This window comes from Triticum dicoccoides, chromosome 6A, assembly GCF_002162155.2.
Source record: "Triticum dicoccoides isolate Atlit2015 ecotype Zavitan chromosome 6A, WEW_v2.0, whole genome shotgun sequence".
NCBI classification, from domain to species: Eukaryota; Viridiplantae; Streptophyta; class Magnoliopsida; order Poales; family Poaceae; genus Triticum; species Triticum dicoccoides.
Window position 1 is genome coordinate 79455661 of NC_041390.1, and position 26120 is coordinate 79481780.

The 26120-nt window shown below is 43.6% G+C and overlaps 1 protein-coding gene and 1 pseudogene across 1 annotated transcript; both read left to right on the top strand.

Annotated features, from left to right (window-relative positions):
- The first annotated feature begins 2156 nt into the window (after positions 1-2156).
- On the top strand, positions 2157-10302 carry LOC119315675 (annotated as a pseudogene).
- A 1893-nt stretch (positions 10303-12195) lies between these two features.
- Positions 12196-14165, top strand: LOC119315677 (tyrosine N-monooxygenase-like). Its single transcript, XM_037590205.1, has 2 exons — positions 12196-13170; positions 13530-14165. The coding sequence occupies exons 1-2, from the start codon at positions 12196-12198 to the stop codon at positions 14163-14165; spliced, it is 1611 nt and encodes a 536-aa protein (XP_037446102.1).
- The last annotated feature ends 11955 nt before the right edge of the window (positions 14166-26120 follow it).

Genomic DNA, 26120 nt, shown 5'->3' on the forward strand with positions numbered 1-26120 from the left:
TAGGGGTAACCACCTATTTGTTTGGCTTGACGGATCAACGGTGCAAAGGTTGTTGCATAACTTAATATTCTTATGTACCGTGACATTACCCTTTAGTACATGCAATTTGAACAACATTAATTTGGAGTTCCGATGACCTTTTTTGTTGTTGCGAAGTGTATCAACCTTCTTTTCTTTGCAGAGTGCACCAAGCAAAACATCGTCTGCCGTGTGATTGTACTCTAATTGCCACATGGCCGTGCCCGGTGAGAGAGACCAAATGCAGACTTCTTGGAAAAGTGCATCAAGGACACAAACACGCTGACAACAATGCATCAAACAACTCCACTTTCTGAACCGTCCCTAGTATCAAGTATCAAACCCACGCCACGCGTGCCCTTCTGCTCATCGCCGACCTTCGGCCGCCGCGCCCCCTTCAGCAACCAACCCCGCTCGCTCAACCCTTCTAGCCGCACGTACCCTACAACGGCCACTGGAGACAACAAAGACATGAGGGGCACATTGACCGAGGGACATGAGAGAGGTGAGAGTGCTTATGGGAACCCGCATCCGTGCTCTCGTGCAGGGACCGCCGTGCTTCTGTACGTCCACGTGCTGTAGTTGATCCACGGGATAGATGGAAGGCTTGCCCGCGAGGTTTGTCAGCCTGACTTGAAGTAGGTGATGGCAGGCGAGAGGATGTGAGGGATGCTCACAAGATGATGGACGAAAAATGTCAATGGGAGGAGGGACTATGCGGGAGGGAGATGTCGGACAAAGGTCGTCTCTGCTAGCAGAAAAAGGAACAGATAGAGAAACGACCTAGGCCCTTCCATGCATGTGGTGTTGGACCATGTTCAGAAAGTGTGGAAATGGTGAGGAAGCTCATGGTATAGTATGTTTTGAGAACTTCTTCTTTTTGGTCCTGCTGTATGTGCATGCATGCATACAACCCATTAACAGTGGCGCAAAGGGCGCCTCCTCGTATATGCCAAGTCGATGGCGTGGGTTGGGCAAAAAAGATACTGGGTCGATGGCGTGGATTAGGTAGATGGCGTGGATGGCGTCTCCTCATTCCCTAATCCCCATCCCTCCCTCTCCATCTCCCTCGTCTGCAGCCGCCCTCCCCATAGCCGCTACCACAACCGGCGCCCTGCCCCATAGCTGGCGCCCCCACTCCTTCCACCTCCCCTCAGGCTATCCCCACCACTGACGACCTCCTTGCCTCCTCCTTGCCCCAGATCAAGCAGCTCGTCCGGATCCAATGCAGGCTCCGGCACGCCCATGGCCTGCTTCCCCCATCGACCGGAGGAACGCAGACGGAGCACGCCGTCGCCATCGCACATTCTTCCTCCTCCGCTACCGGTCCTCTGCCCCTCCCCTCTTCTCCCCATGGGATAGCTAGGGGTCCACCTTGTGCTTGAGTCATGGAGGGGCTGCCGGCGGGTGTGGATGAGGAGATCCACTACAGACAACCCGAGGTGAGATGGGAAAAAGATGCAAGGTCAGATGTGGATGGGGTAGGAGGGTCAGCCATCACTGAGATAGAGGAAGCAACAATTTTTTTTCTGCCGACTTCTCGCTTATTGCTGCTACTGCAGGTTATTTGCCTGTCGATGCTGCTATTACAGAGGCGGACGCCGTGGCTGCCGTTTCATCCGCACACGCATTGGCCATCCCAGGTTTATTGATGGTTCTATTTCATTCATGTGTCTAGCTGCCCACATATTGTGTGTGCTGGTCATTTAGTCTCGATTATGAATTGAAACATGGCACATCACCCGTCGCGTTGGTGAAGAAAATGCTTTTTAATTAAAATAGTGAAGTGATCTGGGCTGCAAAAGCACGTTCACAACTACACCAGCAAGATTCATATGTTCCTCTTGTCGATTCTCTTATTCAGATGATAATCAAGCAATAATTGCTTACTCTATTCTCTCTGGTTTTTCACGTGGGAGCAGAATGTGACCCTATGCGTGGTGGTGGTGTATGATCAGATCAAGGTCTCCGAAACTTACGACAATGCTACGGGCGTAAGTGCTATCTTTGCTGGAGCGAAAGAAGCGATAGCTGCGTGTGCTTGACCATGGAGAAGCAGTCTCTGTGTTGGTCAACTGGAGAAGATGCCCGTAGGCGGCCCGAAGAGCGATATAAAAGTTTCGACTCTAGGCGAAGTCATGGCGCCAGAAGTCCAGGACATAAAGTATGCCGATGTTGTAGCGCTGGAAAATCACAAGGCGGGACGAAACGCTGGTGCAGCAAGAAACGCCGACGATGCATGCATGTCTGATATGGTGAGTCTTGTCGCGAGGGAAGCTAACTCACACTTACATGTGGGTAACGTGAAGCAAGGCGCACACGCTGCGCATTACAGTCCAATCTGTGCAGGAGGCACGTACATGGTTGCTACGTACAAGTCGTATAATGCAACTTCATGTGGGAGCTCACCTTCACGTGGTGTCCTGGTGGACGAGCAACGCCCAGGAAAAAGAAAAGGACATGATGGTGCCGCTCCTAATGGCTTAGCTACAACACGCAAAGCAAAAGGGTTAGGCTTTTCTGATGGGTCAGAAGAGAAGACGGACCAGGAGACAAGCCATACCGCGGGTGATGATGGGCAAGGCCCATTACCTGGTGGCCTGCATGGGTTTTCGCCTGGTGGCCTGCGTGTGGACGAGAGCTCAGCTACAGCCGCGGTGCTGCTGAACAGTCCAACAGGGATGTCGACGGCACGTTCAGGTATCTAGTGACTTCCTTCAAGTGTCGTAAAAAGGGGGTGTCTTCATCTGGTTGTGCAAACTTGTTCCTCGAGTCCACCATCCTAAAGAGTAGAAAATGGAGAGGAGTCAGAAATGAGTAGAGAAGAGTGACTTATGGCTCTTCTTAGTGGTCGTGTCCTACATTCAGCATGTGCTCTGATACCATCTTGTAGTGACCCGACCTCAGACGGTCAAGTCTCTGTGCTTCAGTGTCATCCCTGAATCGGCAATGCTGACACACACAGTACTCGAAGGATTTATAATAGAGTAGCAATCACACACTTATTACATCAAATGTCTCAAAAGAAAACTTATTACAATAAATATGGCTTAAGGCCATCTAATACGCTAACAGCGGAAGGCTTGGAAGATAAAGTAAGTCCATCAACTCCAACGGCATAGCTGAGTGCATGACAAACGACCTATGGCACCTTACTCGTTGTCTGAAAAGTCTGCAACATAATACGTTGCAGTCCGAAAACGGGTCAGCACATGGAATATGCTGGCAATATAACACAGTAGAGCAATGAACAGATAAATGCTATCACTACATGCATATATGCCTGGTGGAGGCTCTATGGTTATATGATTTTTGCGAAAAGCCAATTTTTCCCTACAACAAAGGAATAAATTTTATTTAACTATCATGGTGGTTGAAACATCATTGAGAAGGTTCCTCCAAGTCAATCCCAATTAAAATAATCATTAATAACCCAACAAATTAATTTAGAGTGATGAGATCAAATCAATAATTCAACTACCAGATACTCAAGATGTCCATAACCGGGGACACGGCTAACCATGATTAGTTTATACACTCAGCAGAGGTTTGCACACATTTCCCCACAAGACTCGATCTCCTTCGTTGGATTTCTCGCACTACATAGTGTTTGAGAAACGGATTATCGAGACACGGTCTTTCGGAAGCATTAACTCTTTACTCTGGGTGGACAGTTACATCTACTTTCCCTCTACATCTGCTAGCCCACCACTGAAAGAGGTCACACAACATACTCAACTATGGCAGAGCCCATAATGGCTTGTGGCTACACACGGAAGTTTTTAGCATGAATAATCTTATGATCCCTTTAAGCCTGGGTGGCGGACCGTAGGATGATCACACGGTATAACCCTGGGATATCCTAGGACAGCACTGGATTCCCCAGGTGCCCAAAACAAACAATCCACCCATATGTGTATTAAAGTTGCCACCTTAAGTTGAACCATTAATTAAACACTCACATCTGTCATGGATACACTAAAACCCAATCCACGTCTACGAGCATAACATGGCAATTTAAGCATAACGTAGAAGTAACTCCCAGGGTTTGATAATAAACATGGCAATAGGTTCTACCTCATCAACTACTTCCCAAACCCACAAGTTAAACACATCCTAATCATGCAATGTTTGAGGCTTGTAACTAATGCATAAAAACTGGGTATGCAAAGAGTATGATCAATGTGTTACTTGCCTTGCTAACGATCGACAAAACCTACAGACTCGTAGTAGCACGCTTCGCACTCCGGGAATTCTATCGCAAACAAACAATAACATACATAAGCAATCAATCAAATATGCACGGTTAAGACTCAAATAAGACGATTTAACCAGAAAGTTCAACTGAAGAACTCCGCTTTGCAAAAAGAATCAAATCCAACGGAGCAACGAAACTCAAAACTGCGAAAGAAACAAGATCGGATTACTAATCTGGACTAAAGTCAAATTTTACAGTACCAAAATCTTGTTCAAGTTGGTTAAACAGAAAGATGGCTTCGAGACGAAGATCTAGGCGCTTGAATCGCCTGATTGTGATAAACGAGCGAAAAGATAAACTAAAATGAAAATCAGGGCAGAAATCGCGATCGAAAATAATCGCGGAAAAACCCTGAAAAAAGAAAAACTGACGAACAGGCTAACGAAAGAACGTTCGCTGTCTGCGGCTAACGGGTGAACGGCGTTCGTTAAAACGAACGTACGGACGAACGTCCACTAAATTACTAAACCGAGAAAAAAATTAAAACCGATCTAAAATAAAATAACCGAGGGTTTCTAAAAAAACATATGGTTTTCTAACAAAAACCGGCGGCTACCTCGGGACGCGTGACGGCGGCGGCGGCGGGCAACTCCGGCGAGGCGGCGGGCAGGGTCGACGGCGGCGGGCGGCGGGGTCGGGACGTCGCGGCGCGGCGGCGGCGCGGGTTACGGTTAGGGTTTCGGCGGCGGGGCTGGTGGTGGGTTGCGGGGTCGGGGGCGCGGCTTATATGGCCCGGGGCGGCGGGAGTCCGGGTCGCCCATGGCCCGTAAGTCGGTTCAAACTTTTTTTTTGGAAAATATTCTAACGCGTAGAAAAACAAAGAAAATAAATACTAAACAGACTGCAACAATCCCGAAATAAATTTTCCCCATCCTCTAAAAATATGCCGACAAGGTGAACATTTATTTGGGCCTATAATGCAATTTTGAAAAACGCGTATTTTTCCTAATTCGAATAAAATAGCAATAAAATCCAAATAAAATTATTTATTTGATTTTAATATTTTTCCTCCAATATTTCATCTATTTTGGAGAAGTCATATTATCTCCTCTCATATATTTTAAATTTGAAATATTTTTGGAGAGAAAAATCATTAAAACCAAAATGATCCTTGTTTCAATATTAGATAAAATTCAAATATGAAAATCGTGAAATCCCCAACTCTCTTCGCGGGTCCTTGAGTTGCTTATAATTTTGAGGATCGCAAACGAAAATGCAATAAAATATGATATGCATAAATGACCTATGTATAACATTCCAAATTGAAAATTTGGGATGTTACAACACCATTGGTAAGAAACTTTGGCGTATCTCCGCCAAGTGTTCTACGGCATAAGTGCTGAGAACTGGGTTGTTAAGCAGTACCATCAAATGGGTTTTCTCTCCCAATTCTCCGGGTGTAGCGATTTGCGTGCCAGCAAGGACCGGCTTACCTTTCAGCCTTCCCTTGTGGCGAGAGAGGGTCAAACCTATAGGTCTTTGTTTCATGTATTCAGTGCAAAACTCAACCACTTCCTCCGTGGTATAACCTTGTAGGATGCTTGCCTCTGGATGGTTTCGGTTCCGACAAAAGCGCTTCAGTATTCCCATGAACCGCTCGAAGGGATACATGTTGCGAAGAAACACAGGACCATAATACTTTATCTCGTCGACAAGGTGCACATTGAGATGCGCAAGGTGCTCACCTCTGAGATCATCTGCCCCTCCTGTCACAAGTGGCTCCACGACAAGCGCGCCGATGAAGCTGACAACTTGACGCGCTACATCTACAACCTCACCGCCGGGGGGTTGTCATCTTCGATGTCGGGACTAGCCAACGTCAATGTCAGGCATGTCGCGGGACATTACTGCAGCAACGTCATCCGCCGGCTTGTCTTCGGCCAACGGTACTTCGGGGAGCCTCAGCCGGACGGCGGGCCGGGGCCGATGGAGGTGGAGCACATGGACGCTTCCTTCGCCCTCCTAGGGTTCACCTTCGCGTTCTGCGTCAGCGACTACCTCTCGTGTCTACTTGGCCTAGATCTCGATGGCCACGAGAAAATTATTAAGGAGGCCAACACAAAAGTGGATAGACTGCACGACGTGGTCATCGAAGAGCGTTGGAGGCAGTGGAACAGCGGCGAGAGGCAGGACGGGGTCCAGGACTTCCTTGATGTTCTCATCACGCTCGCCGACGGTGACGGCAAGCCGTTGCTCAGCATCGATGAGGTCAAAGCACAGTCCAAGGTAAGCAAAATATTAATTAATAAGAAATTTTAAGATGGTTCAAGGGCCTAGATTGAATTTAGTGATCAATTGCCTCATAGTCCTAAAAGGTACTAATACGTCATCCATGAGAAAAGGTAATAGCTCACACTATTACATACTAGATCTTATACCGTATTTCACAGGTGTTAGAAAATGGAAACAATAGAATAAGAAATTATGAATTAATAGTTTAAACATAGCATTATTGTAATTTTCTACCATTTTGATGTGATTTCAACTTAAATTGTATTTAAATTTCTAATTATTCAATGTAATCTCTCTTTATGCAAACGTATAAATTATAATAACTTACATTTATCTCCATGGAATACATGCAGGGCATAATATTAGCGGCCATAGGTAACCCGTCAAACGCAGTGGAGTGGTCGCTGGCGGAGATGGTGAACAACCCATAATTGCTGGCCAAGGCGGTGGAGGAGGTGGACCGGGTGGTCGGTCGTGAGCGACTGGTGCAAGAGTCGGACATCATGCAGCTCAACTATCTCAAGGCATGCATACGTGAGGCATTCCGCCTCCACCCAATCGCTCCCTTCAACCTGCCGCACGTCGCGATTGCCGACACCATTGTTGCGGGCTACCGCGTGCCCAAGGGTAGCAACGTCTTCCTCAGCCGGCTGGCCCTGGGCCGGAACCCCACTGTCTGGGATGAACCGCTCCGCTTCAAACCGGAGCGCCATATGGGAGATAACATCAATGTGGTGCTTACTGAGAGCGAATTGCGGTTCATCTCCTTCAGCACCGGACGACGGGGATGCATCGCGGCATCACTAGGAACAACCATGAGTGTCATGCTCTTTGGCAAGCTCCTGCATGGCTTCACCTGGACCAAACCGGCTCGGGTGTCGACCATCAATCTCAGCGAGTCCAAGCACGACCTCTTCATAGAGAAGCCGTTAGTGCTACATGCTGAGCCACGTCTTCCAGTGCACCTCTACCCTCTCATGCATTGTTGAGCAAATAACGAGCTATGAATCATCGATATGGCGAGTATGCTAGCTATTTTTTGATGAATCTATATTTACTAATAAAGGAAGGAAATATTCTTTTTTTCATCCCGCTTTGTTTCGTTCCACTTCGATTGATTTTCACATATGCTAGCTATTTTGGTTTTGTCTGTTTCACGTACGAGCGAGCCGGTTTCTTTCATGCGCCGCTGGATTGTCCTAGGCTTGTCCAAAGCATTGGAACATTACGTGATAGGCAAAAAACCACCCATCTAGTATTAATTTTGAACAAATAGAGATTAAATGTATACAAGATGATGCTCTTTATATCACCAACGAAATAAAGACATGATTAAACTTGCAAACTCATGCTGATGTGCATGGTGCATAATAAAAGGACTCGTGGGCTAAATCATTATAATTTACACCAAAGGCGAGAAGCAGATGAGTGGGGTAGACCGAGGAGGCATTTAAGGATGAGGAGGAACTCGCAATTTCCACACTTAGCGCATACGAACAGCTCGTCGCCACACTCACGAAACATGAAATCATGGGTGATGACACGCCGATGTGTCCACCAAAGCCCTTGCCACCAGGGAGCTACCTCTCTCTCTAGTGATCTTTTATTTCTTGCAATTAATTTTGATGATAAAGACTAATATTTGTCCCGGTTGCAACACACAGGCATATGTTCTAGTAAATCAAAAGGAAAAAAGAAAACTGAAATAAAAATCAAAAATAAAAACCTCAAGGAAAAAAACCCAACAAAAAGCCCAAGAAATACAGGAATGGAATCAAACCATGGAAGAAAAAACCAAAAAATCGGCACAACAAAAGTCGAACCAAATACAACGAAAGCAACAGAATAAAAAGGGAGCAACTAGTTGACGAGGGCTCCTTCGGGAGCCTCACAACGATCAGCGCCACTTGGCGCGCTCTAAGCCTCCTCGCCACGTGTCGTAGTATTTTAATTTTTTTGCATGCGTTTTTGGCTTTTTAAATGTTTTTTGTGGTTTTTTTTACGTTTTGGTTTACCACAGCTTTTAGGCCAAAAAAATCAAAATTGCGCGAAAAAGCGTGTTTTTTTCTTCGGCGAAAGGCACGGTTTTGCTTCCGCGAGAGGCACGATTGTGCTTCCGCGAGAGGCACGGTTTTGCTCCCGCGAGAGGCACGGTTGTTCTTTTGTGAGAGGCACAGTTTTTCTTCCACGAGAGGCACGGTTGTGCTTTCGTGAGAGGCACGGCCGTGCCTCTCGAAAACGAAAAAAACGCGTTTTTTTCCTTCCGCGAGAGGCACGATTTTGCTTCCGCAAGAGACACGGTTGTGATTTTGCGAGAGGTGCGGTCGTGCCTCTTTAGAAAAGGAAAAATGCATTTTTTATTTTTTCCTTCTATGAGAGGCACGATTTTGCTTCCATGAGAGGCACGGTTGTGATTCCACTAGAGGCACGACCATGCCTCTTTCGAAAAGGGAAAAAAACATGCTCCTAGTTCGGTTTTTACATCCAATTTTTTCATGAAAAAAGTTCGTTAAAACCTATCAACATGGTAACTAGTTTTTAAGATCTCGACACGAGAAATCGAATGGTGAAAATGTTTTGAGATTTGGACACATGGTTTAAGAGATAAAATGTTTTGAATAAACGGATCTACGAAAAAAAGAGAAAACTCACATGTTGTGACAAATGATGCGTGCCAGTTGTCACAACTTGACACGATAAACTAAATTGGCATTAATGATAGAGATAGGGCAAGTGTCATGTCTTTATGTTCCTTCCATGTTCATGCTTCTTTTTTGGTGTTTCAAGTGCTAACTTGTTCTTTTGTTTGTAGGTCACTATTGCATAAAACTTATTTCTAGGAGAAGAGAAGAAGACCAAGAAAGGGAAGGTCAAGAAAGGGATACCATTTGTGTTGGCCCATTGCTACAATGTGTTGAAGGATGAAGAGAAATGGAAGCCCCGTGATGACCAAGAGGAGGGCAAGAAAAGCAAGGCAACTATTGATTTGGAGGATGATGATGAGGAGGAGGCATCAAGTGATGGCGGCAAGAGAAGCCCTACACCAAACTCGGTTGCCTACTCCAAACCAAAGAGACCAAATGGAGGCAAGAAGAAGAAGAAGAAGAAGAAGAAGAGAGGAGGTGATGATTTAAAGAATGCTATGGAAGCTATTGTGAAGGCACAATAGGAAGCAAATGAGGTGAAGATGATGACAAGGAGCCAAGATGCGGAGGGTGGCTGCCGAGGAGAGGAGGGTGGCTGCCGAGGAGAGGAAGGTGGCATTGAAGGAGAAGAAATTGGCCATGGAGGAGCGATCTAGATTATTGAAATGGGAGAAGCACTTGTTCTTCATGGACACATCTAAACTCGATGATAGGCAAAAGGAGTACGTCATTCTTTCCCCTGAAGAAGTCTTAGTCCAAAAAAGAGACATGGCCATGGAAGGCATGGGAGCTACCAATGGGAGGCATGGGTGGCTTCGGAGCTACCATGGAAGGCATGGGAGCACCTATGTGAGGCATGGGTGGCTTCGGAGCTACCATGGGCGGCTGGGAGGCATGGGTGGCTTCGGAGCTACCATGGGAGGCATGGGTGGCTTCAGAGCTACCATAGAAGGCATGAGTTTTGGGTCTCTCGTGTGAGGCATGTGAGCAACTCCGGGTGACATAGGTGGATGCATGTCTTCCTGTGTGCCTCACATACCTTCTCATTATCCCGTTGGAGATCTTACGAACACCATCCGAGCTCCGGATGACGATGCGACACTCGAAAATGAAGAGGAGGAAGAATCCTTTTCGGATGAGGAGGAATAATCAGAGGGAGAAGAGGACGATGATGAGTGATGTGGCATGATTGTTGATGTGCCATTTGTTTGTGCAAACTTTTATTTGTCATGAACTTGGTTGGGTGATTTTGAACTATGCCGTGTAAGTGAACTATGCTATGTCTTTGTTTTGCACATTTGTTTAATGTTTGAAACATCACCATATTGTCAAATGTACATGTGAAAATCATATTTGCAAGCGTCGGCTGCTCGTGCGCTCTGTAAATTAGCGCGCCTTCTGAAGCTGCTCGCGCGTGCCATATTTTACTGCGGCTGCTGGAGCCAGCGCCCTACTTCACGCAAAAAAACACTATTTTGACGTTGTAAAAAAGTTTTTGCGCGTCGTGCGGTTGCGCACCTGTTAGAGATGCTCTTAGAATCGTGTTTTTTACGGCGCCTATGTGATGCCCTATTTTGCAAGAACTTGGTGTTGCGGTCGCCCCTCTGGCCGCTGCATCACTTCTTCCCTGTCGTAGAGCTCATGCAGGTCTTTTTCAAGCCACACCGAACCGAAATCAGTACGTACGTGCCGAGTTCTGCATGTGCTTGGACACATCTTTTAACCTGCTACAAGGAGGCCCATGAGCCCATTGTTCCTTGCGTCGTGCATGCATGTCCCATGCATGATGTAGCAGCGGGATCCTATACAGCACGTAGGTCGCTGCTAGCAACATAGCATGCAACCCCCCCTCCCCTGGCCGGGCTCCCCGTTCAGCGTATCTGCCGGTCCGTTTGCGGTTTATTTTGCCACCGGTTTTCAGAAGGTTCCAGAACATTTCCAGAACCGTTTTTTTATGTCTTCTATACTGTTTTTTCGTTTTTCTTTTCTTTTATTTTTTTTTGAATTTGGTTAACATTTTTTAATTCCGTCAGCATTTATCATGTCGTGAACATTTTTTTTCAAATCATCAACAATTTTTGAATTCACCAACATTTCACAAGTTGTAACTATATTGAAATCCTAAATTAGCCTTACAATGGAAAACAATTTAAAAAAAAGCAAAAAAAAACTAGATGCTTCCGCTTTCCCTACCCACACATGGGCCAGCCCATGAGTTGGCGCGGGGGAGCGGGGGTTATGCGCTACGTCTTTCGCTGGCGCGTACAGCGCTAAATGGGATGTCTCGGTGTAGCATCTCATTGAATCCCGGATGCATGGTCCGACCATCTCTTCAAACCGAAAGCTTCCCATATGGTCCATCATCCTGGCGTCCGAAATACTTTTGGAAAGACAATTATGGTTAGTTTTCGGATAAGTACTCTCGATAATCTACAAATAGGAGATGTTTTATTGTATTTTGATTACTTTTGGATAGACAATCATTACTATTAATATCATCCTTCGTATCTAGATAAAGTAAGACAATCTATAAATAGAAGATTTTTTATTCTGTTTTGTTAAGTTTGGATAGACAATTATTATTAGTATTAGCCTTCGTATCTAGATAAATATAAGGCAATCTATAAATAGAAGTTTTTTATTCTGTTTTGACTACGTTTGGATAAACAATTATTATTATTAGTATCATCCTTCGTATCTAAATAAATATAAGACAATCTACAAACAGAAGAATTTTCATTCTGTAGACAATTATTATTATTAGTTCAGGATAAATACATTTGAAATGCCATGTGATAAATGTGGTAAACGATCGATCCACACATGAGGAATATATCTAGACATGTTTTAGTGTTAGATACGTAAATACGTTCGTATTTAATAAGTCTAAGCCAATTTTTTGGGACGGAGGTAACATATAAAGAGGGGTCTTGCCCTCATGGGCAGAGCAGCACGGAGAGCAAAGTTGGCTTCCCTACGCAACGATAACAAGGGTAGCTACCTCGCAAACCTGTGTGCACTCTGCAAGCAGCAGTCTCCAAAATGCTGGCTTGCTGCTGCTTGGTTGTGTCCCAGCTGCTCATCGTAATAACACTCATATACCTTGTCATTACCAAGAGCAAGGTCCGCTGTGACACGTCCTCATCAGCGACGGTGCCGCTTCCACTTCCGCCGGGGCCATGTCCGTGGCCAGTGGTGGGTAACCTGCCCGAGATGGTGGTCAACAAGCCGGCATTCCGTTGGATCCATCGCGTGATGAAGGATATGGGCACCGACATCGCCTGCTTCCGCCTCGGCGGTGTCCACGTCGTCCCGATCACATGTCCCAAGATCGCAAGGGAGGTGCTCAAGAAGCAGGACAAAAACTTCTCGTCCCGCCCACTCACCTTCGCCTCCGGCGTCATCAGCAGCGGGTACAAGGACGCCGTGCTCTCGCCGTTCGGTGACCAGTGGATGAAGATGCGCAAGGTGCTCACCTCTGAGATCATCTGCCCCTCCCGTCACAAGTGGCTCCACGACAAGCGCGCCGATGAAGCTGACAACTTGACGCGCTACATCTACAACCTCACCGCCGGGGGGTTGTCATCTTCAATGTCGGGACTAGCCAACGTCAATGTCAGGCACGTCGCGCGGCATTACTGCGGCAACATCATCCGCCGGCTTGTCTTCGGCCAACGGTACTTCGGGGAGCCTCAGCCGGACGGCGGGCCGGGGCCAATGGAGGTGGAGCACATGGACGCTTCCTTCGCCCTCCTAGGGTTCACCTTCGCGTTCTGCGTCAGCGACTACCTCCCGTGTCTACTTGGCCTAGATCTCGACGGCCACGAGAAAATTATTAAGGAGGCCAACACAAAAGTGGATAGACTGCACGACGTGGTCATCGAAGAGCGTTGGAGGCAGTGGAACAGCGGCGAGAGGCAGGACGGGGTCCAGGACTTCCTTGACGTTCTCATCACGCTCGCCGACGGTGATGGCAAGCCGTTGCTCAGCATCGATGAGGTCAAAGCACAGTCCAAGGTAAGCAAAATATTAATTAATGAGAAATTTTAATATGGTTCAAGGGCCTAGATTGAATTTAGTAACCAATTGCCTCATAGTCCTACAAGGTACTAATACGTCATCCATGAGAAAAGGTAATAGCTCACACTATTAAATACTAGATCTTATACCGTATTTCACAGGTGTTAGAAAATGGAAACAATAGAATAAGAAATTATGAATTAATAGTTTAAACATACCATTATTGTAATTTTCTACCATTTTGATGTGATTTCAACTTAAATTTTATTTAAATTTCCAATTATTCAATGTAATCTCTCTTTATGCAAAGGTATAAATTGTAATAACTTACATTTATCTCCATGGAATGCATGCAGGGCATAATATTAGCGGCCATTGATAACCCGTCAAACGCAGTGGAGTGGGCACTGGCGGAGATGGTGAACAACCCAGAATTGCTGGCCAAGGCGATGGAGGAAATGGACCGGGTGGTCGGTCACGAGCGACTGGTGCAAGAGTCGGACATCATGCAGCTCAACTATCTCAAGGCATGCATACGTGAGGCATTCCGCCTCCACCCAATCGCTCCCTTCAACCTGCCGCACGTCGCGATTGCCGACACCATTGTTGCGGGCTACCACGTGCCCAAGGGTAGCAACGTCATCCTCAGCCGGCTGGCCCTGGGCCGGAACCCCACCGTCTGGGATGAACCGCTCCGCTTCAAGCCGGAGCGCCATATGGGAGACAACATCAATGTGGTGCTTACTGAGAGCGAATTGCGGTTTATCTCCTTCAGCACCGGACGACGGGGATGCATCGCGGCATCACTAGGAACAACCATGAGTGTCATGCTCTTTGGCAGGCTCCTGCATGGCTTCACCTGGACCAAACCGGCTGGGGTGTCGGCCATCAATCTCAGCGAGTCCAAGCACGACCTCTTCATAGAGAAGCCGCTAGTGCTACATGCTGAGCCACGTCTTCCAGTGCATCTCTACCCTCTCATGCATTGTTGAGCAAATAACGAGCTATGAATCACCGATATGGCGAGTATGCTAGCTATTTTTTTGATGAATCTATATTTACTAATAAAGGAAGGAAATATTCTTTTTTTCATCCCGCTTTGTTTCGTTCCACTTCGATTGATTTTCACGTATGCTAGCTATTTTGGTTTTGTCTGTTTCACGTACGAGCGAGCATGTTTCTTTCATGCGTCGCGGGATCGTCCTAGGCTTGTCCAAAGCATTGGAACAGTACGTGATAGGCAAACAATCACCCATCTAGTATTAATTTTGGACAAATAGAGATTAAATGTATATAAGATGATGCTCTTTATATCACCAACGAAGGATGAAAGTAGGTCGGCGCATATAGGGCAACTCCATTTGAGTTGTTTCTTCCGGCCCAAGTCCCAGGCGGGGCAGCATAGAAGATGAGGTTTTTTTTTTTGAGGTGAGAAGATGAGAAGTCCGGTTGAAAACAGACAGATGGGCCGGCCTGTGCGTTTGGTCGAGTATCACAATGAGAGACGTATTCATCAGATGGGCAGCTAAACAGAAGCACGAGCCCACTTCATCATCATAAAATAAAATAAACTCGGCCGTCTTTCTTCGTCGCGAGCAGCCGCGACGTGAGATGACCCGGGCGCCATGGCCGACCCCTCGCTCCGTCCGGCAGGCCACGGAGCTCCACGCTGTCCTCACCGCCTCCGGCCGCCTCCTCAACCAGCCCTCCGCCGCGCACCTCCTCAACTCCCTCGCCAGCTGCATTTCCCCCGGCGACCCGCTCCACCTCCGCTACGCGCTCAGCCTGTTCGACCGAATGCCCTGCTCCACCTTCCTCTTCGACACCACGCTCCGCGCTTGCTTCCGCGCCTCCTCGGGACCTGAGCACCCGTTCCTCCTCTACCGGCGTATGCGCCGCGGGGGCGTGCCCCCCGACGCCTTCACGTTCCACTTCCTCTTCAAGTGCTGCTCCCGCGGCCGCGCGCACGTCCTCCTGTGCCGGATGCTGCACGCCGCGTGCTTCCGTACCATGCTTCCCTCTGCAGACCGCACCACTCCGTCGCCCGCGCTTCCCCTCTTCCCCGAGCTCCCCCGAGAGGCCCTGCCGCCGAGCCACACCTCGCTGTACTGCAGGGATCATGCCACAGCACCTCCCCTCCCCAAAGTTTGTGCGCCACTATGCAGACTCCTTCCCCACCGCCGGCCAACTGCCGCCGCGTACCTGTCGAGCAAAGTGCTCGAGCAAATTCCCCTACTAGTGGCAGAATCTTCAGTTCCAGTTGTTGGCTAACTAACGGTCACTTAATCTAGTGCAAGCAGCACCATTTAAAAGTAGGTTGCGGCCTTTCCCCCATCTGAACTTTTTTTAATTGCAACTATGTAATTTGGTTGTGCCTAGCAGCAAGAAAAAGAAGAGAAGGAGTAATGACTGAGCGGTGGCGATGCAATGCGACGAGCAGAAGGTTAGCTGGAGCCTGCAGGCTGCAGGCATGGGCGCCGAGCTGCTAATACTTTGGGGTGGCTCGTAATGTACTTGGCCGAATGCTACTACTGCTACAAATGATCAAATGGAAAAGTAAAGTGGGGCAAAAGATCCAATTTATTTGGTGGGAACTCCTAGTCAGCGCCTTTAGCGCCGCGCTAGCTAACCGGCGCCTGCAGCCGCGGCTGGATGGGCCGGCCCACAATGGCGCGGCGAGGAAAAAGGCGGCCCAAAAACCTGCAATCGATCGCGATCGATCTTGCGCCCTCACGCTTCCAAAGACCGAGGCTAACCACTTGACCAGCCAAACTGTAGTGACTATTTAGAGCGTGAAGTTTAAAAGAATAGAAACACATACGCACTATTAATTTCGCATTACACTGTAGCATTTAGATTTTCCAATTATTTAAAAACATGTCCATATTACAAATGAAGTTCATGCGCATGCAAAAATAGTTCGCGTACTCAAAAAATAGTTCAACAAATAAAAAAGTTCATGTATTCAAAATAAAGTTCACAGATTCAAAAGAGTTCATCAATTTTCAAAAAATTTCCATCGAACAATAAAATTAGTTCATCAATTTGAATAAAAAAAGTTCATCGAATTTGAAAAAAGTTCATCAAATTTGAAAAAAGTTCATCGGATTTCAAAAAAGTTCATCTAAATTGGAAAAAGTTCATGTATTCAAAAACAAGTTCACAAATTCAAAAGAGTTCATCGATTTTCAAAAATGTTCATCGAATAATGAAAGTAGTTCATCGATTAGAATAAAAAAGTTCATCAATTTGAAAAAAGTTCATCGGATTTGGAGAAAGTTCATCAGTTTTGAAAAAAGTTCATCAACGTTGAAAAAAAGTTCATCGATTTTGAGAAAAATTTCAAACAAATGAAAAAGTTCATCAAATTTGAAAAATAAGTTCATCGATTTTGAAAAAGGTTCAAGAGTTTTAAAAAAACAGTTCATGGATTTTGAAAACAAGTTCATCTATTTGAAGAAAACAATTACGAATTTGGAAAAAGAAAGAAGAAAAGAACAGAGAAAAAAGAAAAAGAAAGAAAAAAGAAAAAATTGAAGGTATAAATGGATGAAAAACGTTTTTGTTATCATAGTTAGTGAGGTAGCCGGGTTGGTCACGCCACTATCACTGATAACCAGCGATTCAGGGTTCGAATCCTAGCTCGCGCTGTGTTTTTGCACTTTTCCATAAAGTTTAGAGAGCGGAAGAAAAATGAAAGATGGGCCGGCCCACGAGATCCTGCTGCAGGCGCCGGTTAGCAAAAACAGTAGAAACCGGCGCCTGCAGCGCTAAATAGGAATTGCCTTATTTGGTAGCTTGCTTTTATATTTTTGTGCTAAAAATTTTGTCCGCTTCTTCTGACTACTCCTACTTGAGAGCTAATCCAGGTTGAACCCAAAACTGAACTTGAACCTGGACTTCTCTAGCTGAGGCTGCTCCGTCCAGGTTGAAAAATGAAAGATGGGCCGGCCCACGAGATCCTGCTGCAGGCGCCGGTTAGCAAAAACAGTAGAAACCGGCGCCTGCAGCGCTAAATAGGAATTGCCTTATTTGGTAGCTCGCTTTTATATTTTTGTGCTAAAAATTTTGTCCGCTTCTTCTGACTACTCCTACTTGAGAGCTAATCCAGGTTGAACCCAAAACTGAACTTGAACCTGGACTTCTCTAGCTGAGGCTGCTCCGTCCACTTGCTAGCTTCATATGCCATAAGTAGAGACCAGCTACACGGAGAAGAAAAGACAAGTAATAAATCGTATAGTGGCGGTTACTTCTAGGAGATAAGACATAGAGATAAAGACCAAAAGGTCTGGTGTAAAAAAATGCACAACTTCTGTATAAAAAATTACTATTAGTTTGCGTGCTGACCGTTGAGAATTTGAGATCATGATTCAAAGTGTCACTTCGTAGTGCTAGTGCTACTAGGATTCCATAAGAATTGTGCGCAACATAAAGTTTTCTTTTGTTGTTGAGTGATGTGTGCTGATTTTACGGTGTCACTGCAAAACCCAACTAGTCACACGCACGCACGCACACACAAAGTTTTGAAAAAAAAAGAAAACTTCCCACGCTCAACGACCCAACTGTTGTTGAGCGGTCCACGCATTTAGGAAAAACAGGTTTAAGATGACATTTAATTTTAGAATTGTTCGCGTGGAGACTAGAAATAGGAAATTTGAAAAATTAGAACACTACTAAAAAAAGAAAATTAGTTGAAGTTCATGTGTGAAAATCATGGAAGGTCAAACACACTAAAAACGTCAACTAAAAACTTTTATCAACAATTAACATAGAAAGTAAAAATACACTAGTGAAGTTCGAATGAGTAGCATAAATAAAGTCCACACTTACACTCCTTCAAAGTTAGCATAAAAAAGTGGAATTTTTACGGACAAACAAGAATCACCAAAGAAGAAAACAAGCATCACCTAGAATAGTGTAAACTGTTGAAGTTCAAATTTAGTAAATTATAGAATTCAAAGAAAGTGTTATGGGTGTACAAAATTTTTCTCCCACGGATTTTCCCGTTACTGGAAAACAATAACAAAAAAAAAATAAAAAATAAAAATAACGAAGAATCTTAAAATATGTAACAAATAACATATTTTCACGTTTAAAAAACACAAGCAAGGTCAAATTAAAATAATGTAGCACTTCAGAAAAATAATGAAATAGATTACCCCTGTTTCTCACAAAAATCTAGAAGTTCAACTAAAAATGGCGGAGCTGTTCGATGTTTAATAGAAAAATAATTTGTCTTCGCTTCCAAAACAAAAATAAAACCAAGAAGTCCAAATTAAAAAGATGCAACATTTCGATGATTATAGAGAACTCAAATTTTGTTCGTTATGAAAGAATGGAAACAACAAGTTCAAAATTAAATCACACAATTGTTCAATGTATAAAAATTAGAAAATCCGAATCCAGTGATGGGAACATCATAAGAAAGTCAAACAAAAATAACTCGGAAGTTCAAAAGATAACATGGCACATTGAAGTGGATATTTCACCATTTCTACATAGAAAACAATAAGTTCACATTCTAAAAATAGAGGGGTTCAAAAATCACTAAAAAGGATTTTCACCGTTTCTAAATAAAAAAAAACTCTAGAAGTTCATATTTAAATAACGAACCGGTTCAATACTTATTACAAAGCTAGAATATTTCCGTTACTAAAAAAATAAACCATGAAGTCCAAATAAAAAAATAGAGAAGTTTGCTACTTATAAAAAAACCCACATTTTCTTGGTACTAAAAGAAATAAAATCAAGAACTTCAATTTTTCACATTTCTAAAAAACACACAAAAAAGTTCAAATAAAAAAGTTAAAGCGGTTCGGTGTCAATAAAAAACTCATATTTTTACCATTACTAAAGTGAAACAGAGAGAAGTTTAAAATGATAACAGCCAGAAGTTCACATAGTGCACGGTGTGTGTTTCATATGAGAAAAAACAGTAAAAAGGCGAAGTCTAAAATTTTTGTTGCAAGAAGTTCAAGTGCTCTTCCCTGAGAAGTTAAAAAAATTATTGTTAAAGATGTTCAGCATATGTTTACATGTTCAAAAAACGCAAAAAGAATGTTGTGTCTCATGTTTTAAAATAATTCTCTCAGTCCACCCCAAATTTGGAACAAAGATACTCTATATGAAAAAAGTTCTTTTCTATTCAACAACTTTCTACATTAAAAAACATCTCAAACAATTTTATAAAAAAGATTTTCTCTGTTAAAAGAAACCTAGAAGTCAAATTTAAAAATGGAGTGGCTCGATGTCTGTCAGAAAGTAGGATTTTTTCCGTTAATAAAAGAAATAAAACCAGGAAGTCCAAATTAAAAAGATGGAGAAGTTTGATGATTATAGAAAACTCAGATTTTCCTTGTTATTAAAGAATGGAAACAAGAAGTTCAAAAATTAAATAACAAGAAGTTCAACTTTAATAATATAGTGCATCAAAATTTCATAAAAAGATTAAGAAATAATACGAGGAAGTCCATATTAAAAAGATGGAGAAGTTCGATGTTTATAGAAAACTCAGATTTTCCTTATTATTAAAGAATGGAAACAACAAGTTCAAAATTAAAATAACAAGAAGTTCAACTTTTAAAAATAGGGCGCTTCAAAATTCATAAAAAGATTAAGAAATTCAGATTAATATTCATAAAAAACTCAGATATTTTCACGTAACCGAGATAAGTTCAGATTGATAACTGCCAGAATTTCACGTACTACACAATGTGCATTTTGTATTAAAAAGGAATAAAAAGCAAAGACTAAAAGTTTTGCTGTTATAAGTTCAAGTCCTCGGTCGGAGAAAGTTAAAAAAAATTATTGTGAGAGAGGTTTGTACAAAAGGAATATCATTTGTGTAACACTATCGATTGGATGAGAAATTACAAACAAAAATACGTCATAGAAGTTCAACGTGAAAACAACAGGAAGTTCAACTACTGCACTGAATGAATTTCAGATGAAAAAACTTTTAAAACCATTGCGAGTATGAAAAACTGGTCAACACGGAAAAGTTGCATGTTTACAACAGCTTTCCATCGGTATATAACTTGCTTAATTTCGGTGAGTGGATGGAGAGCTACGAGGAAAAAAACACACGAAAAATAGAGTAAAGTTCAAGTAGACATGCTGAGAAGTTAAAGTTCTTCACGTGGTGCATTTTCGAAAAATCTGTTTCGCGATAAAGGCAGAACGAATGATCTCGCTGTTTTCAAAATTACTTGAAAACGGCTAGGAATTAGAGAAAACCATCTACATGAAAAAGTTTCGCATTTTCCGTAGCTTTTCAACGGTATATTATTTGCCCTATTTAGATAAAGTTTTTAGAATTACGGCCAAAAAATATTTTTAGCCATTTTCAAAATTGACTTAAAACCATACGGAATTGGGAGAAAAAATATATACCGAAAAGTTTCGCATTTCCTCAAGCTTTCCAACGCCATATCATTTGCTGCATCCGGACGAACGGTTAAAATATTAGCTCGAAAATACGAACTCGGTGGAACTTGTACCATTTTCTAAATTACTCTTAAACCATTCAAAATTAGAAAAACTTTCAACATGAAAAAGTAGCGCATTTTTATATGCCTTTCAACGCGATATCATTGCCTCAATTGGATTAGCCGTTTAGAAATGACATCAAAAATACGAACTCGGCTGTTCGGTTTGCGAAATTTTATGATTTTCCAAATTACAGTTTAACCATATGAAATTAGAGAAAACTATCAGCATGTTGATGGAGAGGTTTTGCAGCAGCTTTCCAATGCCATATTATTTGCCTAATTCCGATAAACTGTTTAGAAATGAGATCAAAAATATGATTCATGTTTTTTGTATGAAGAAAAAACGGTTTTCAAAACTGCTCTTGAACCACTTACGTTTTGCCAAAAAATCAACTTGGGTCGTGATACTCATGTCCATAGCTTTCCAACGGTATATCGCAAGCCCTATTTGGGCAATGTTTGCGGAGTTCAACCTAGCACTGGGGGAAGTTCAGGTCGAACAACTCGGGCAGTAAAATTACAACACACGCATGTTCATCACGAAACCGTTTGCAAATCCGCCAATGAGCGAGATTCCTATTTGAAACGGACATTTAATTGCTAAAAACCGTTTGCAAATTACACTTACATCACATAGAACACGACTGACCATAAAAATTTACGTGGGGAGACACGGTTGCGAAGATAGCCTGGAGGTCGGGTTCCTACAGAGGGAAGTTCAGTTGTGTAACTCAGGAAGTTCAGGTTGTGATCAGAATAGTGTTTATTTGTGTGTGTGTGTGTGTGTGTATGACAAATTTTATCGACCATTAGTGATTGTTACCACCACTTGAGTTTTATATGTTGTATGTAGTATATATCAAATCGGAGAGTATGTACACGTAGTATGCATTATATAAGAATGTTTACGTAGTATATATATATACTATTTTTTAGGATAGTATGCGGCGTATTTTGGGTTTGCTCTTTTTTACGTACAAATATATGTGTATTTCGCAAATATAATAAAAACCATGAGCTAACTTGCAATTTTTTCATGTAACTCACTTTGGAATATGTTATATAAAATATATGAACACATTTGAAATTATAAAGTAGTATATATAATACAATATGATAGTATATTAGACATGTGAGGTAACTATCCCTGGGTGGTAGGATGGATTTTCTCTCTCTATATATATAAGTTATTTTATTATGTATCTTACATATTTGTCTCTCTCTCTCTCTCCGTATAAGTTGTTTTATTACATATCTTACATATTTATTACAAGTAGAAGTAACTTTTACCTTGCATCATATTTGCTGCATAGATGGTTATATAAGTGACATATATAGCTTGAGAAAAAAACTAGCTTAGCTTCTTGTTAGTATGAGAGAATAACTACTTCAGCTTCTTGTTAGTACAGTGTTCGATACACTTCACGTCCACATTTAATTATTCTACAACTACCCATCACACTTGGTGATTATCATACTTAGGACATCCCTAACATCAACCCTCAAACTGTCTGCATACGTTCGGAGCGTGCGATCCGGACGTGTATTGACATCCAAGCGGGTTTGTATCGGTCCACTTGGCCGTCCAGATGTACATTTTCCCACAAACCATAGACAAACTAGTGGGCTTTGCGGGCGTTCGGACCGTTGCCACGCCCGTGTCTGACCACCCTGGCCCACCAGAAACCCCCCACCGCCTCTCCCGTGCTTTTCATCAAACGCCCGGCGGGTCAAGGACGAGCCATGCATTGCCCCAGCCCAACCATGACATCTAGATCGTACGCCGCGTCAAGGACGAGCTGCCCCCACACAACCGCGGCGTCCAGAACGGACGCGGGGTCAAGGACGAGTCGACGTCGCCCCGGCACAACCGGTACACCTGCATTGAAGGGCCTGCCTCGCCACCCCGCCGCCACCACCCTATCATGGATGAGCTGCCGCTCGCGATCACGAAGGCGCAAAGCTGCATCCTCCATTACATCCGAAGCAGCGGTGTCGGCGGTTCGTTGGGCTCCACGGTCATCATCTCCGACAAGGAGCGCGTGGTGAGGTAGCAGGCGCGATACGACCGGCGCAACGCTGGCCATCGCTCCGCGTTCGCCAAAATGGATGTGGTGCTGGATTGGATCCCAAACAACCCCAATCTCGCCGCTGTGTGGGCCCTCGATCGCTCCTTCACCACCGCAGAGATAGGCGCCAGGCACCGTGATACGTCTCCAACGTATCTATAATTTATGAAGTATTCATGCTATTTTATTATCATTCTTGGATGTTTTACAATCATTTAATAGCAACTTTATATCATTTTTTGGGACTAACCTATTGACCCAGTGCCAGTTGTTGTTTTTTGCTTGTTTTTTACATCGCAGGAAATCAATATCAAACGGAGTCCAAACACCGCGAAACTCCTTGGATATTTTTTATGGACCAGAACACCCAAGATGGGCCAGAGCAGCACCTGGGGGTGCCACGAGGGGGGCACAACCCATCAGGGCGCGCCTGGGGACCCAGGCGCGCCCAGGTGGGTTGTGCCCACCTCGGTGGCCTCCCGCACCCCCTCTTTACCCTATAAATTCACAAATATTCTGAAAACCCTCGGGGTTTACCTAGATCAGAAGTCCCGCCGTTGCAGGCCTCTGTAGCCACTGAAAACCAATCTAGACCCCGTTCCGGCACCTGCCGGAGGGGGGAATCATCTCCGGTGGTCATCTTCAGCATCCCGGCGGCCACTACGATGAGGAGGGAGTAGTCCACCCTCGGGGCTGAGGGTTTGTACCAGTAGCTATGTGTTTAATCTCTCTCTCTCTCTCTTGTGTTCTTTAGATGTCACGACCTTGATATATCGCGGGCTTTGTTAATACAGTCGGATCATATGGTGTTTTCCCCTCTCTATCTTGTTGTGATGAATTGAGTTTTTACCTTTGAGATTTCGTTGTTATCGGATTGAATATTTTTATGGATTTGAGAACACTTGATATATTTCTTGCAATTGAATACTCGTGATGGCAATGGGGTATCATATTGATTCACTTGATATATGTTTTGGCACTCAACTCGCGGATTCCTGAGGTGACATTGGGGTAATCTATGCATAGGGTTTGATGCACGTTCTTGTCTTTGTTTCCCCGGTAGAAATCTTGGGGCACTCTTTGAAGTTTTTTGTGTTGGATTGAGTATTATGAATATGAATTTTCTTTGGTGTTATTTTAGTACGAACTCTAGGATAGATCAAACAGAAAAAATAGCTTTGTGTTATTTTAGTACGAACTCTTGAATAGATTGAACGGAAAGAATAGCTTTGAGGTGGTTTCGTACCCGACAAACAATTTATTTTTATGTTCTCCGCTAGATAGGAACTTTGGAGTGATTCTTCATCGCACTTTGAGGGATGATTATATGATCCAATTATATTAGCACTGTTGAGAGATTGCACTAGCGAAAGTACGGACCCTAGGCCTCATTTTCAAGCATTGCAATATCGTTTTTGTGCCCGTTTACTATTTTCTACCTTGTTATTTTTATTTATTTAGATTATAAAAATATATTTCTACCATCAATATTACACTTTTATCACCATCTCTTCGCTGAATAGTGCACCTATATAATTTGCCATTGTATTGGGTGTGTTGGGAACACAAGAGATTTCTTGTATTTGGTTGCAGGGTCATTTGAGAGAGACCATCTTCATCCTACACCTCTCACGGATTGATAAATCTTAGGTCATCCACTTGAGGGAAAATTACTACTGTCCTACAAAACTCTGCGCTTGGAGGCCCAACACGTGTGTACAAGAATCAAGTTGCGTAGTAGGCATCACACCGTCGCTGCCTTGACGGCGAGCTCATCAAGATCGGCGAGGAGTGGTCGCTCGGCGACTACTCCGCCAATGCCGGCCGCGGAAAGTCCGCCACCAGGGCACCGAGGGCTACATCGGCAGTGGTTGCGGTGGCCCAACGCACCGCACAACAGGAAGTAGATCGGCTCTTCCGCGAACGGCAGACAGCTGGCGGATAAGGTTGTGGCGGCCCTGCAGCACCGTTCCGCCATTGGAGGGACCACGACGACGGCATAAACGATGAAAGCGGTACGGCAGACAGGGCGGTCACGCGTATGAGGTGGTCGTCCGGTATAGGTTTTAGTTTTTTTTCTAGTTTTTTTGTTAAAAGGTTGAAATATCGTACTTTTTATGTAAATTATGACCTTACTTTAATAAAATCTCTCATGTTTGCATGAATTTCGTCTGTTTAGTACAAACAGTGGTTGTTGAAATGTATGCGAACAACGTTGGATGGCTGGCTCCCGCATCCGTGTCCGGGCAGTGGTTCTCCTGTCCGCCGCGGACGGATGCTGGAGCAAATTTGCGGGTCAGAACCGTAGATGCCCTTAGCTAAGAATAGTAGATGAGTAGATATTATCATTTAATTATACATGTGTGTACACATATGATTTAGGAAATCTTTCATTTTCTTGCCAACTAAGCATATATTTAGGCTAGATCATCATGACTAAGTTTGTACTGATTTCCCGTTGTTAATGCTTTCTTTCGATATCAGAAGATATTGTATTAGATAGATTTATTGTATAAACAATGTACACCGATTAATGCTCTGATTTGAAAACTATTGGATAGATTTATTGTATAAACAATGTACACCAATTAATGCTCTGATTGGAAAACATAATGATGTGATATTTACTTAATTATTTATTATAATTAATAATGCATTCATTTTACACCATCAACTATGAGTACAAAAGTTATTATGATATATTTTCATAGCTAATGCATCCCTGGTATTATTGATTCCCGCAGCTTTATTTGTAACAAATTTGATTCCCCAAATACTGATTGATTTGATAACTAAAATATTGATATACTCCCTCCGTTCGGAATTACTTGTCTCGAAAATGAATGTATCTAGAACTAAAATACGTCTAGATACATCCATTTCCGCGACAAGTAATTCCGAACGGAGGGAGTAGAAGATATTATTAATTACCATTAAACAATTGACATAAATAGGCTGCAATATGTATCTATATAACAGTAGGAGAGGTGAACACTACCACAAGCAAAAAGTATGCCCAAAGAGCACCGATCATTGAAAAGGTACTAGGCTGTTGCGGCAAAATAAAACTAAGAAAGCACTAGTGCCTCTCGAAATGGCTATCATCAAGAAGAAAGCAGGCTCCCTGTTTTTGGCAACTCTCATGGTCATGGCTACTCTTCTCTCCTCATGCGACGCGAACAACGAGGTTATGTTATTTTACATGTCTTCCTTATTCTCCTTGATCATTTGCTTAACGTGCATCTTGAAATGTTGAGATCCCATTAGAACTAGTGTATATTTAGCAATGCCAAAATATAAGGTGGCAAGCTATGTTGCACATAATTGGCCTAACAAAATGTGTTGATCTGGTGCAGATACAAACAGATGCTCTCCCCCTACCTGCGAA